The sequence below is a fragment of the Bos indicus genome, chromosome 6, assembly GCF_029378745.1.
Source record: "Bos indicus isolate NIAB-ARS_2022 breed Sahiwal x Tharparkar chromosome 6, NIAB-ARS_B.indTharparkar_mat_pri_1.0, whole genome shotgun sequence".
Classification (NCBI taxonomy): Eukaryota; Metazoa; Chordata; class Mammalia; order Artiodactyla; family Bovidae; genus Bos; species Bos indicus.
The window spans coordinates 78158710-78173111 of NC_091765.1; the positions used below are offsets into that span (position 1 = coordinate 78158710).

Here is a 14402-nt window from a genome sequence, read left to right on the forward strand (position 1 = left end):
ATACCCTGTATGCTCCCAAATTTCATGTTCTGAAATACCACAGAGCAGACAAATAATTTTGAAGAAATATTTTCTCCTTATTTAAATTATTCTTACTTAAAAAATATATATATATTTCCCATTGGAGTGCAAGTAACAATATCCTATATCTTTTCTAAAGCTGGTTTGGATAAACTAGGTAGTAGATTACTAGTGGGGTTTTAAATGTCCTTCAGAGCTTGAGGTGAAAAAGATAAACTTTATGACTATACTTCAGGCTGGTCTAATTTCAGTTCTTGTTATATAAATTCAGGAAATAGTTCAACCTTCTAAATTAGGTGGCTGTTTATAACTTTCCTGAAACAGAGTCAGTGGCATGTTAGGATAACCTGAATTTGATTATAATAATGTTACGTTATGTGTGCGCTTAGTCGCTAGTTGTGTCCAACTCTTTGCAACCCCATGGACTGGAACCAACCAGGTTCCTTTGTCCATGGGGATTCTCCAGGCAAAAATTCAGGAGTGGGTTGCCATGCCTTCCTCCAGGGAATCTTCCCAACTCAGGGACTGAACCCAGGTCTCCCACATTGCAGGCAGATTCTTTACCATCTGAGCCACCAAGGAAGCCCAAGAATACTTTAGTGGGTAGCCTATACTTTCTCCAGGGAGTCTTCATGACCCAGGCATCACACCAGGGTCTCCAGCATTGCAGGCAGACTCTTTACCAGATGATCTACCGGGATTGTTGCTGAATATCTATTGTAAGTCTGTATTATTTTTAATAATTTGAACACATTATAACATGTAATATATTGTATGTCCTATATTCAAGTGAATATAGGAATCCACATCTTTAAAGCTTTAATTTTTGCTTTCTGGAGAATTAACTTGACCAAATCCACACAGCTAGTAGATGATTATCCAATATTTGAAGTTAAAATGAATGTTCTTTCCAGTACACCTCAGTGTCTTTAAATTTTTTAATATACTGTTTTATGAAGCCTTTGGGTTCTCTTCATAGGCCTCTGAAAATGAACATAATTCTTTTGGAGTTAAAAAAAAAAAACTCAGTATAATCAGTATCCATTTTATTTGCTTGTTTCCCTAGCAATTTAAAATATATGTGAGATGTGCATATGCATGTATTTGTGTATGTTTATGCATATGTGTGTGTGTGTGTATATATATATATGTATATCCATATATTTTAGTAGAGAAACCTCAAAATTATTATTCCAAATTGTAATTTTTTCCTAACAATTTGCTTCTCTGATCCATTTATTACTACCTGTGAAATGCATGACTCCATCTTATTGAAAGAAAAATCACCAGGAGAAAGCAAACTGGGGAGGTTTTTATTATACTATCTGGAATGTGTTCAGTAGGCATGGTTGGCATGATAGTAAAAAGAAAATAAACTATTTGGTATATATTTGAGTGAGGAGAAATTACTAAGTTCCCAACATGAGGACTAGTCAAAACATTTGCCTTAGAGATAAATGTCCTGAATTTTTTTCTTGAATATAAAACAGAAAATACCTTGGCCTAATCATTCAAACACTTAATTCTCTCAAGATAGACAATTTCTATGCAGTATTATTCTTTATAGCATCAGACTTTACTTTCACCACCAGACACATCCACATTATCAGTTATTAGTGAAGTCGCTCAGTCGTGTCCAACTTGTTGCGACCCCATGGACTGTAACCTACTAGGCTCCTCCGTCCGGGGGATTTTCCAGACAAGAGTACTGGAGTGTGTTGCCATTTCCTTCTCCAGGGGATCTTCCCAGCCCAAGGATCGAACCCGGGTATCCCACATTGTAGGTAGACTCTTTATCATCTGAGCCACCAGGGAGTCCCACATCCACAACTGAGTGTCATTTTCACTGCCCTCCACTCTTCCTCAGTAGCGTATTTGGACACATTCTGACCTGGGGGGCTTAACTTCTGGTGTCATATCTTTTTGCCTTTTCATGCTGTTCCTGTTCATGGGGTTCTTATGGCAAGAATAGTGGAGTCCATGGGGTCGCAAAGACCCAGACACGATTTAGCAACTGAACAACAATAAAGACAATTTCTACCCCTTCCTTTATTTTAGAGGAAATTAATGGAATTACCAGTATCTATATAAATATGTAAGTTTCTCAAGAGTCTAGGTCTGTATTTTCTGATACTAATCTTATGGCTTAATATTATGGAAGTAAAAGTTTGAAACTCCTGTAAATTAAATCATACAAAATTTAATCTGGAATGAACAATTAAATTATTTAATCCAACTGTATTGAAACCTTAATGTAATGAGATACAGTTACATATATACATATATCTGAACATACTTTCAAAATAAAGCATAGATAATTATTATATCATGCACTCATCATGAATTACTGAGTATTTAATATATGTCAGATAGTATATTTGTATGGAAAAGAGAGTAGAATATCAAATTTCCTTGCATTCAATAAGCTATAGAGTTGAAGAGTTTAAATGTGGTTTTGGAAGGATGAATTACTTTATCAAGTCTGTAATCTATATGCTGATTATTAAGTGACTTAGAAGAATGTTTATGTTTTTACTTGAAATTAAGTATCATTTATATGACGATTATGCAGCTCTCTTTCTTTTTTATAATTTTAATTACCTGAGGAAAATGAAATGTTTAGTGGTCTTATCAGTGTTAGAGAGATGATAGGCACAGTGAAGAGCCAAGATTTGACTGTCTACAACTCATAGTACAATAAGCCTGATTACCCTACCCTATAAACTCCTTGAGGAGAGGGGCCATGTCATATTCAATCTTGTATTCCTATTCCAGCAATGAGTTGGATCTCCCATTTGTGTCACTGTTAGGTTCTTTGGTTAAAAAAAAAAAAAAATACTTGAGTTTGTTTAATTGTTGCTTTTAAGAAAGTGCTTAGAATACAATCTAATGACCTTCTTTTTTCCAGACTCTAGACATAAACAGCAAAACAAATAGCTGAGAACTTCAGCCACCTTGAACAAAGGCCTTACATTTTATCAGTTTCTTAGGAATTTGTGCATATATAACAGGGATGACAACATATATATTACTTTAAGCATCTGCAATAGATCAAAGTTTCTAAAATTACATTCTTAAAAAAAAAAAAAAAAACTGGAGCTTAAATTATGAGCTCTTCTTCCCTATTCACTTTGAGTGTTTCATTTCCAGAAACAGAATAATTTTCTTTTTCCTGAATTTAACTTCATACTTATAAATAAATCATGTATAACCCATATATTTTGGAACCACTTTGTCTTCATAGGTAAACTACAATTCACAAGTTAATAATAAAACATATGTCACTGCAAATATTAGGTGATAACTTCAGTAACTAGATGTTACTGATGTTACATCATTCAGTAACAATGATGTCAAAACTAGGGAAATAAAATACAATATTGAGGCTGTAAGTAAGGAATTATTCTAAATCCTAATACCAATTCAGCAGCATTACACTCTGAATGTTTTGCTGCTTGATGAGAAATCAGTAAATTCAATTCAGTTGAATTTATTCCCCCAGTTTTTGTGTGTGCATAGTTTTGTAACCAACAAAATGTACTTAATATTCTCATAAATCAAAACTTCTGGAAATTTTACTGTAATGAGAAAATCAACATAACTCTGCTGATTATAACTCAGGAATTCTCAGAAATACGTTCATACTGTTTGAAGTTAATATGTCTATGTGGTCGTTTCAATTTTAAGTAAATAATAGTATTCGAGATGAAGCTGAAGAAGAGTTTACTTGAGAAGGACTAACTCTTCTTTTGTTAAAATAAAGACTCAGGCATTGACTCAATTCCACCAACATTATTGAAGGCCTAGTATGTACCAATGAGGAGCATAGTATCCATACTCAAAAGCCATCACCTCTCTTACAGCCCCATGTTCTCGTCTGTATGCATGTGACCCATAGTATTCCAGTCATCTTCATCACCACTGAACCCTCAAATATATGGTCACATAGGAACTTGTTCTCCCTACTTCCATTTCATTTACTCTTGAACACAACAACTGAACTGAACCTAAGTCAGATCATATCTTTCCTCTGCTCAGAACTTACTGTGGCTTCCCACACCAGACAGAGTGAATATTGAAGTCCTCCCCATACCTGTAAAGTCCTATATGCTCAGTCCCTCAACACCTCTGTGCTCTCATCTCATACTGGTTTTCCCTCATGTTGCTCCAGCCACACTGGCCATCTCACTGCATAGAGACTTTTGCAGATGCTTTTCCCTCTACCTGGAAAGCTCCCCCGTTATTCACATCTCTCAGTCTTCCACTTCCTTCAGGTCTTCCTTGTCACCTTAACAGCCAAGCAAAACCTGACACCCTATTAAAAATTGCAATTCCCTCTTCTAACACTTCTGATTATTTTCCCGTTTTTCTTTTCTACTTGTCATTAGCACTTTTAAATATTTAATATGCTATATATTCTAATTTCTGTCCTGTTTATCATACTAAAATATGAGCTCTTTGAGGGCAGGAGTTTTTACTTTTTGTTGTTTTTGTTGTTCATATCAGTATCCCAGTGTTTAGAACAGCACGTGGTAAGCAATCAATAATTCTCAGTTGTGTTGAGGAATAAATAACAATATCATGTCCTGTGCTAAGTCACTTCAGTCATGTGTGTCCAACACTTTGCAACCTCATGGACTGTAGCCCACAAGGCTCCTCTGTCCATGGGATTCTCCAGGCAAGAATACTGGAGTGGGTTTCCAGTCCCTTCTCCAGCAATACCATGACTGATAGTAAATGTTTATTAATCTGTTGTTCTCTGTCATTTACTTTGCCAAGTGTGTTGGTAACACTCTTTAATAAATGTAGATCTTTCCCCACAGCATCTACCAATAAAAGGTTGTTTCTTGGGTGCTGGCCACAACATGTATATATCACTAGTTGTACTTACTCTTCCAAAAGCTGGCATTGAGCAGAGCCCTTGTGAAGTCTTACATGGCAGTAAATGGAAGGGAAGGGATGAAGGATCAGAGACAGCTTTGGAAATAGACTTTTATTCTGCTTAAAGTCAAACAGAAAGATATGACCCTGCTTGTAGACATCTCTCTGAAGCACAGCTCTGAGGGAAAAAGTTCTATACTGATCCTTAACATTAGTATTTCTGTATTAAACTAAATGAAGTCCTTACAATGTACTTCATAACAAATTAAACATAAAAATATAATTTTTATCAGTGTTAATGCTTCACAAAAATAATTCAATTTAAATATGATTGTTCTGAGATAAGAATTTTCTTAATGGAGAGTAAAATGCATTGATAAAATATATTTTCCAGCCCATCAACTGTAGATATTCTTAGATGCCCTGCTTGCTGTTTTCCCCATTTATCCATTCCTATCTATTGTGAAGTTTTACAGTGGGGCCCTCCCCTGCTTCCTTGACCTATCCCTGATGGTCATCTATATTGGCTGGGAGCTTATTAACTCTTAGACACAAGGCTAAAAGTTGAGAAAATAATTTTTTCGTAACACATTGTAACACATAATCCTGTCATGTTAAATTTGAAAAGGTCTCTTGATGGAGATTGTATCCAATCCAAACTCCACAGAATACATAGGAATTATCAGATGGAAATGAGGGTAGGAATACTGTAGCATATGCAAAGACCCTGGGGCCAAAAGAACAGGACAGCTGGGAAACTACTGGTGATTTCCTATGGTTTAAGAGAAGAAGTAAAGATGAAAAAACATTGTACATGAGCTGAAGGAAGAAACTCCTAAGGGCTATAGGCATGAAGAAAAAGCGATCAGCCTTTGTTTGGAAGGCAGATGGAAAACATTCAAGGATTTTAATCTGGTGAGTCACCTATTCCAGTGTATACCCTAAGAATGCCCCTGGCAAAAGGTAGAGAATGGTTTGGATAGTGAAATTTTAAAGAAAAATAAAGAACATTGATTTTCATTATGTGATGCTATTGCTAAATATAGTTTGGTAGGATACTGTAGTCGCTAAAAATCTGAAATCTGGATCATTTAAATAAAGCATAATGATCATATTAAATCAATGCTAAAAGACAAATACATTCAAATTTGGCAAGTCTGGAATTATAGCAAGCAAAATCTTGTGATAATGTCATTACTCCTTGTGCATTAACCATGTAATTGACACAGTAAGCTGAAGAATCTTCTCACCACACATGTGATGCACATGTAATGGTGCAGCATCTTTATCAGAGCAAACATGATTGCAAACAAATCTCTTCTCTCAGAGCGTTGTATGTTAATTAAAATATCTAACTGAAGAAGGATGTATTTATTCAGAAAGCATTCGTTAGTACCTACATAATTCTCAAGAAGAAAAGGAGGACGGTTGAAAATCAATGACTGAACTAGAAGACAAAGAACTCAAAATGCTTTGCTTGAAACAAAAACTGTAGCTCACTATCAATGAGAAGATTTACAGTTCCTTTCAAAAATTTGTTATTCAAAACGGCTCCTTCAAAAGTCCAAATGAGAGATGGCATTATTGAAATTGGAATCAGAAAAGATAACTTGAAATTGATTTTTAACTATTGCCTTACTACTCCATCAAGCAGTAAGAAGTCAAAAAAGAACTTTTTCCATCAGCTGGAAAAATTTGCACAGAAAATGTGTTAACATCCCAGCAATGACACCACTGACACACATTTTTAAACCTATTGCTTAATATTAATAAAATTATATCACTTAATTTTAACATTAATTAATATCAATACATAATTTTTAAACTTCAAGTTTTTATTATTAAATTTTCTTAATTTTATGTTTTCTTTTTGAAACATCCAGATAATTTTATATGCAAAAAACATATATTAAAATCATTTTTACTGTTGATTATTTTAAGAATTCAGTTTCACTTAGTATTTTAAAATATGTTGCTAAATTTTATATTTGAATTGAATTAAATGCTGGGTCAATAATTTTACTTTATAAATCCTGAATTTGTATTTTGCAAAAGTAGCTAGTGAAATACTACTGTTCACATTTTTTGCTTTTATTAGTAAAATGTTAAAAGACTGCTGTTTTCATTCACTGATGATGATAGGCTGAGCGTAGGTAATGATGACTGGGAAGAAAAAAAAGTTTTTTAATGAGACAGAATCAGCCAGACCTGACAATTTAAGTATATGTGTATAAGGCAAAAGAAGGGAAAAGAGAATACTCTGCTTTCTTGTATGAACTTTGAGTAAATGTAGTTATGAACATTACCATTCCCATAGAGAGAGGAGACACAAGAGAAAAAGGAGGAAGAGAGGAAACAGAAAAATAAGCAAGAAAACAAAATAGCAAATAGCACCTCTGTCCTGTTTTATACCCCAAATGCACTGTGATGGATTTGGCAACTCTGCTGGATTAGCAGAGTCTAGTTGATGGCACAGTAAAGCAGACCATGAATGGCAAACAGAAGGTTCATCACAGGACTCTCTACAGTTTCTTAATCCTGAGATACTTTGAATCTGACTGGAGCCAGTGCCCCTACTGTTTGTTGCCTGTAAGTGAGGCTGAGTAGTTTCTAACCTTACAGTTAGAAAAGCAGTGTATGTATGTGGAGGGCTGGTATATGCTTGTATTCCTATGATGGGAATCTGACTGTATTATACCAGAAAGATGATTCTCTGCAGTGGTTATTTCTATAATATTATTAGGACATTCCTTTGTATACATTATAGATTTAATAACCTGTTAATATCTAGGCTTCACTGTTAGCTCAGATGATAAAGCACCTGCCTGCAATGCAGGAGACCTGAGTTCAATCCCTTGGTGGGAAGATCCTCTGGAGAAAGGAATGGCTACCCACTCCAGTATTCTTGCCTGGAGAATGCAGTGCAGAGTGGAGCCTGACGGGATACAGTCCATGGGGTCACAAAGAGTTGGACGTGATTGAGCAACTAACACTTTCACTTTTCACTTAATATTTCGTCAAATAGCCTAACCACTTTCATTTGGATTTTGGAGTACATTGGGAATAACCACTTTCATTTGGATTTTGGAGTACATTGGGAAAATGCCAATTAAAAAAATCTAGTTAGTAAATAATTTATGAACACACCAATAGGAAACTACTTATGGAGATAGTGAATGACAGGGAAGAATAGCACGCTGCTGTCCATGGGGTCTCAAAAAGTAGGCACGACTTAGTGACTGAACAACAAATATCAAGCTTGAAAGTTCTGATACAATGGGTCAGTTTTTAACAGCATCAGAGTAAAATCACCAAGCTACTCCAATTTGTGTTAAGGAGATTCAGAATTGCTCTTTTACTTTTTAGTTTGTAAGCACTTAAATTTCTGATTTTTTTTTTTTTTTTTTTTGGTCTCTCCTCTATTTGCAACAGTTTAGAAACTCATGTTACAGTTAATGTGGAAAGAATACTGTTTTCAGTATATAGCTCCCTCCCTATCTATACTGAGTTTGAAAATGGTACAGAGAGGGCTTTAAAATATTTAATCCCCTAATTGTTGAAAAGTCCTGAAGCTTCTTAAAGCTTACTGAAGAGTTGAATTGCGCTGTAACTTTGTTTTCTATAATTGAAGTCGAAGAGAACCACAGACAAGACTACATTTAACATTAGTCAAATGACTTGTTTTGATACTCAAGTGGCACTCTCAAATTTTGACATTGGTTTATCTTTCCCATGTTTAAAGCTCCTTGAATCGTCAAATAAAGAAGACTTCTGACATATTAGGATGTCTTTAGGTCCTACTGTGAACCAGCAATGCAGGTGTTTTCTTCTGGATTTTATTTCAGAAATCTCTACCACAGGACCTCTTGGCACGGGAAGTACCACCACCAGTACCACCCTTCGGACCACAACCTGGAGCCCAGGCAGGAGTACCACCCCCTCAGTGTCAGGAAGAAGAAACCGGAGTACCAGCACCCCATCTCCAGCTATCGAGGTGCTTAATGACATTACCACACACCTTCCATCAGCATCGCCCCAAATCCCAGCTCTGGAAGAGAGCTGTGAGGCTGTGGAAGCTCGTGAAATCATGTGGTTTAAGACGCGTCAAGGACAGATGGCGAAGCAGCCATGCCCTGCAGGAACTATAGGTAAGTTTGTCCTGCAAAACTAAGCTAAAGGTGTATTGCTAGTTTGGCTTGCTTTACTAGCATTTTCTTGTCTTGTTTATTTGTTGTCGGTGTGGTTTGGGGTTTGTTTGTTTGTTTTTTCTCATGACATATTTTAACATTTGATTACATTCTGGATTCAGCTGAATTACAATTGAAAGCAAAATATTGCCAGAGTTTGAGAATGCACCCTAAAGAAGTCACAGGTGAGAATCTGCTGGTAATATTTATGAGACCAGTAGTTCTCACCCATGCCGTGCAGTTTATAGGTCAAGTTTCAATTAAGCTCCAAAGGGACTTCCCTGGTGGCTCAGATGGTAAAGAATCCACCTGCAATCGGAGAGACCTGGGTTCAATCCCTGGGTTGGGAAGATCCCCTGGAGGAGGGCATGACAACCCATTCCAGTAGTCTTGCCTGGAGAATCCCATGGACAGAGGAGCCTGGGAGGTTGCAGTCCATGGGGTCACAAAGAGTTGGACAACTGAGCAACTACACACGGCACAGCACAAGTTCCAAAGAGCCAGCTCTTCTACACAAAAGCTCAGAGTTAAATCACTGGGTTGGTGGGCACTAGTTCTCATGCTTGTTACCATCAAATATATATTACACAAAACTAGGCTGAGGACTTCTATATTAGATAATCATTGGAACTACATATCATTTAACAAGAGAAAAGATTTAACTATCTTTTATTACCAGTCCTCATAGCCGGCCTTAATAATCAGAGGCTCTTTGTTGTCAGGGATGATGCTGGGAGGAGCCAACCTCCTCTTACCCAGCAACCACTGGAGACATCAATCCTGCATCGTTTTCTGTAGGGAACAGTCAAGAATTGGATAGCTCTTTGCCCTCCACCACCACATCCCCACCCCCTGCTTTTTTCACGCTTAACAATTCATAATATCCCAAACTCAGAAATAGTTTGATTTCTTATTGTTACATATAAATCATCATAAAATTAATACTTGATACCCTGCATAAAATTTGAATTATTCCATAAAATATGTAAATAAAACAAATAGGCAATAGATGTCATTAGACTAACATTGTTAGGACTCTGTCTCTGGGTTTTATTGATTTGATTACTTCAACAGGTTTGTCTTAACAAAGTTTCAATGTGGACGTGTACTTTTGAATTCCATGGTATATGAAGTGATGGGAAGATCAGAAGATGCATATTGATTTCTATAAAAGTGCACATTTAATTTTTTTCAGCAAAGTGTTTAAAATTATTCTGAAATCGTTCTTCCCGTTATGAAGGTGCACAGTGTTTAGTCCCATTGTTTTCTATGGTATTGGAATCAGAAAACATTTTTAATTTCTCTAGAACTGTCTCCCTAATTTTAGACTCAATTCCTTTATCTCTAAAAGAGAAATAATAATAGCACCAACTTCTTCAGATGTTTGTTGTAGAGCTTAGTGAAGTACTTTTTCTTTGAAAGCAGTTAGCAAACTGTAAAGACCTACAGAAATATTTCGTTATATTTCTGTGAAAATGAAGAAAGAGATTTAAAGAAAACCTGAAACCCTCCCTCCCAGGTGACTGTGTTATGCTGTGGTCTTACTTTTACCCTTTGTCTGTCCCCTGTGCTGATCCTGTGTTCAGGCCCACACAGTCTTTTCTCACTTGAATTATTGTGATAGCTTCCTCATAGCCCCCGCATCACTCCCCGAAATTCATCCTCCATCCTGCTGCCACAGATATCTTTCTAAAACCTAAATCAGCCCATTTGTCTCCTCTGCTTAATGGCCTTCATTGATTTTCCAACACCCGCAGATGACAGACAAGGGCGTTTACGATCTGGCTCTGCCAGCCTTTCCAACTCCATTAAATACAACTCCCCTACCCAGCAGACCTCAATTCAAAACACTTGATTCCCAAAGACACCATATTTTTCCTTTGCCTGGAATGCCCTTACCCACCTTGCAGAGTGATTCCTTTATGACTCAGCTGCTACCTTACATCTGAAAACTCAAGCAATAAGCCCCATGGAGGCTTATTCATTTAATTCATGAAATTATTCCCTGTACCTGGTGTAGTTGTCCGTAAATGCTTTAAAAATACTGAGTGTTTGTTGTGTTATGATTTTCTAATGATAGTTGCTTTGCTTGCCAGGTACTGTAAATGGTACTTTAATAGTCATTACCTCAGTTCAATGATCACAATCTTATCTTTTGCTCATATGTAAAAATATCATGGACATAAAGTCATTATAATGAAGATTGTTTGAATATTTGAAGCAGACCTATTTCTCTCATTATTTTAGGAGTATCAACTTATCTCTGCCTGGCTCCTGATGGAATCTGGGACCCCCAGGGACCAGACCTTAGCAACTGTTCTTCTCCTTGGGTCAACCATATAACACAGAAGGTAAACCATGTGACTGTCAAGGAAGGCTTTGCCAGTTCTAGATCCTCGGTTGTTGAACATAACAGCTAAAAACAAAATAGTCAATATTTGTTTTAATTAATGTGGAAAAATTCTCCCATTTTATTTTAACTCAAGATTTAATGACAGTTCTAATATGCTGTGAGCTAATTCTAGAATTTTTTTGTTCATAAAGGGCAAATCTGTGTATTTCCCCTAAACTGGCATTATGGCTTATAATAGTTTTATTATTAATACAAATTTTATTGTATTGTGAACTACAGATATAAAAGTCCAAGAGGTATTATAAATCAAACAAGCAAAAGCTTCTAGTATTCATACATATGGATTTTCCTGTGGAAATAATAATTACCAAAAGAAAAAAAATCTACCTTTGGAATCTTAATCCATTTGATAAATGTTCTGTAACCTATTCATTTATCAGTGTTAAAAGTATACACATGTGTGACAGAATCTTGCAGACTCAAATTTGCAGGGCTTATTTGGTTGCAATATGTTGAACATTTTTATTATTAATGCACTGTGGAGCTTTGAATTGATTTCATTACAAACAGAGACCAGATGTGCATTTATGCCAAAAGGGCTATGGGATGAATCCTTATTATAGCAATTTGTGCAGATTTATGCACTCCTAAAATGGAGAGTCCTTCTATAGCACATTAGCTATGCTGAGGAATTTTTGAAAGAGATTTTTCCTGAGAAATATTACAAGTGATGGCCTCACTAAAAGCCTGTCTGTGCCATTTGCTCTTTTCTCTATTTGTTTTTAACCAGGCTTATCCTCAATAATATACTGTATAATAATCCATAAATATCTACCCAGTAGATCATTTAGCAGATGAGCCATAACTATCTATTTACCCTAAATCATGGAAGACCAGTGGTTATATTGACTCCAGTTACCCTCTTACATATGCATCTCCATACTTGTTGCTATTCATAATGATGCTTCTCCAATTTCAGTACTGTTCCTGCCACAGTTTTTATGTTCTTTGATTTTATTACAATGTAGCTTAGACCCCAGGGCAAATAACTTACTGGATGTGATCAGAGTAAAAGATCAGTAGCATATCACCTTACATTAGCAACTTTTAAAAAATATTCCCTACATACTTAGCCTGGGGTTAACATTAATTCAGCAATAATTCACCTGGAAAGCTGTGTTTTCATGATAATTCTTGAATATGGTTGGCGTATTTCATTGCAGAAATTACCGGTGACTTTAACTGATAACATTGCTTAATTCTTTCCTTTCCTCTGCAGACCTTCTAATCTTATGACAAAAGACACAGTTCCTTGCAAAGACCAGACAGTTGTTGCCCATTTGATTTAGGGATGGAATGTTTTTATTTTATAACAGATATGTTCCATTCTTTTGGAAGGTTTCTGTATACTCCTATAGCATCTGTAAAAATATATTAAGATTATATAGTTTAGATAGTTGAAATTTATAATGCCTTAGCTAGATTACTTATAAATTTGTAGAATTGTCAAACGTTTAATCCCTGCAAATCGACTTATGTGCTTATTGCCAGGTCAGCGTTGGAGCTGGTGTTTAACTGGGTCTACCTTTAACAAGATGTCATGCTTAGCAACAATACCAGCTACACAGTGAATAGATCATGATGGCCTTTATATCCCATACCCACTTGGCTAGTCTCTCTTCACTTGTCTCCACTCTTTTCCTTGGTGTATCCATTATACCTCCAACTATTTATCCCATTCATTAAACATAATGGTAGTTGAACAGGCTACCACAAAACTCCAACATATTTAAATATTGATGTTGTAAACCTCTGAGAGAGAATCTGCATGCACTTCCCATAGTGATTTTTCTCTGTTTTCTCTCCCTCCTTCCCAAAACATCTTCCACAGAATTCATCCTTTTACTCGTTTCCTCCCTCAGTACCCAAGTCCCAACAGCAAACAGATGGAACCTGGGCAGAAAACTTGTTTACAGTGGTATTGAGGGAACAAAGGTGAACTGCAAGGGATTAAGAGGAATTCCAATGCTAGGAACACAGATGGAGCTTTCCCCAACCCCAGGCCTATGGTTGCCAGATCAAAGGAATGGTGGAAAATTGGTAACAGAGTGTCCAACTCTGTGCAACCCCATAGACGGCAGCCCACCAGACTCCCCCGTCCCTGGGATTCTCCAGGCAGGAACACTGGAGTGGGTTGCCATTGCCTTCTCCAATGCATGAAAGTGAAAAGTGAAAGTGAAGTCGCTCAGTCGTGTCCGATTCTTCCCGACCCCATGGACTGCAGCCTACCAGGCTCCTCTGCCCATGGGATTTTTCAGGCAAGAGTACTGGAGTGAGTTGCCATTGCCTTCTCCAAGCCTCCCCACTAGCCAAACCCAAACAAAAGCCAAAGGGAGAGATGTTGTCTTAAACGTATCATGTAAGTCCATTTCTTAAGACAGAGAAAAGGATGGAGGAGGATGGAAAGTGGTCTTCTCTGACTTAAGAAATGGAAAGTATCCAGCAGAGTTCAGTTTTTCTTTACTTCTCTCACCCCTCCTCCCTTTCCCATCCTTCTCTTCCTCTCTTCACTGCCTCTCTCTTCCCTCCTTCCTTTCTCTTGCTCCATCCTCTTTCCTCTGCTCTGACCTCCCCATTTTTCTTATGTTTTATGTCATGTTGAAAAACTTAAAGTGAAATAGGTATCTGATCTATTCCTCCCCTCCTCCACTCACTGTGGTTCTGAGAATTTTTAAAGTAGAGGAACACTGTTTACCCCCAATAACAGTATAGATGGGGAAAAATAAAGAGGGAGTGATTCTCTCATTTGAACAGTATATTCAGTTTCCCCTACCCAAGTTTGTGGTACCATTATAGGCTGCAAATATGAATAAATAAATGGATCACGATGCTCACTTTAGTTGGAAAAAGCAAACATTATCATTTTTCTTAAGAAATTAGTTGTGTTTTTTCTTCCTGCA

At 36.7% G+C, this 14402-nt stretch overlaps 1 protein-coding gene across 21 annotated transcripts in view; it reads left to right on the forward strand.

Moving 5' to 3' along the window:
• Positions 1 to 14402, forward strand: part of ADGRL3 (adhesion G protein-coupled receptor L3) — a 943166-nt gene that overhangs the window by 739217 nt on the left and 189547 nt on the right. For 13 of the 21 annotated variants that reach the window (XM_070791494.1, XM_070791493.1, XM_070791500.1 and 10 more), the window contains 2 exons: positions 8748 to 9050; positions 11337 to 11440. In XM_070791494.1, coding sequence (XP_070647595.1) covers positions 8748 to 9050; positions 11337 to 11440 — 407 coding nt within the window. The remainder of the gene's footprint in view (positions 1 to 8747; positions 9051 to 11336; positions 11441 to 14402) is intronic. The other 8 variants (XM_070791495.1, XM_070791502.1, XM_070791499.1 and 5 more) reach the window with 1 other exon arrangement.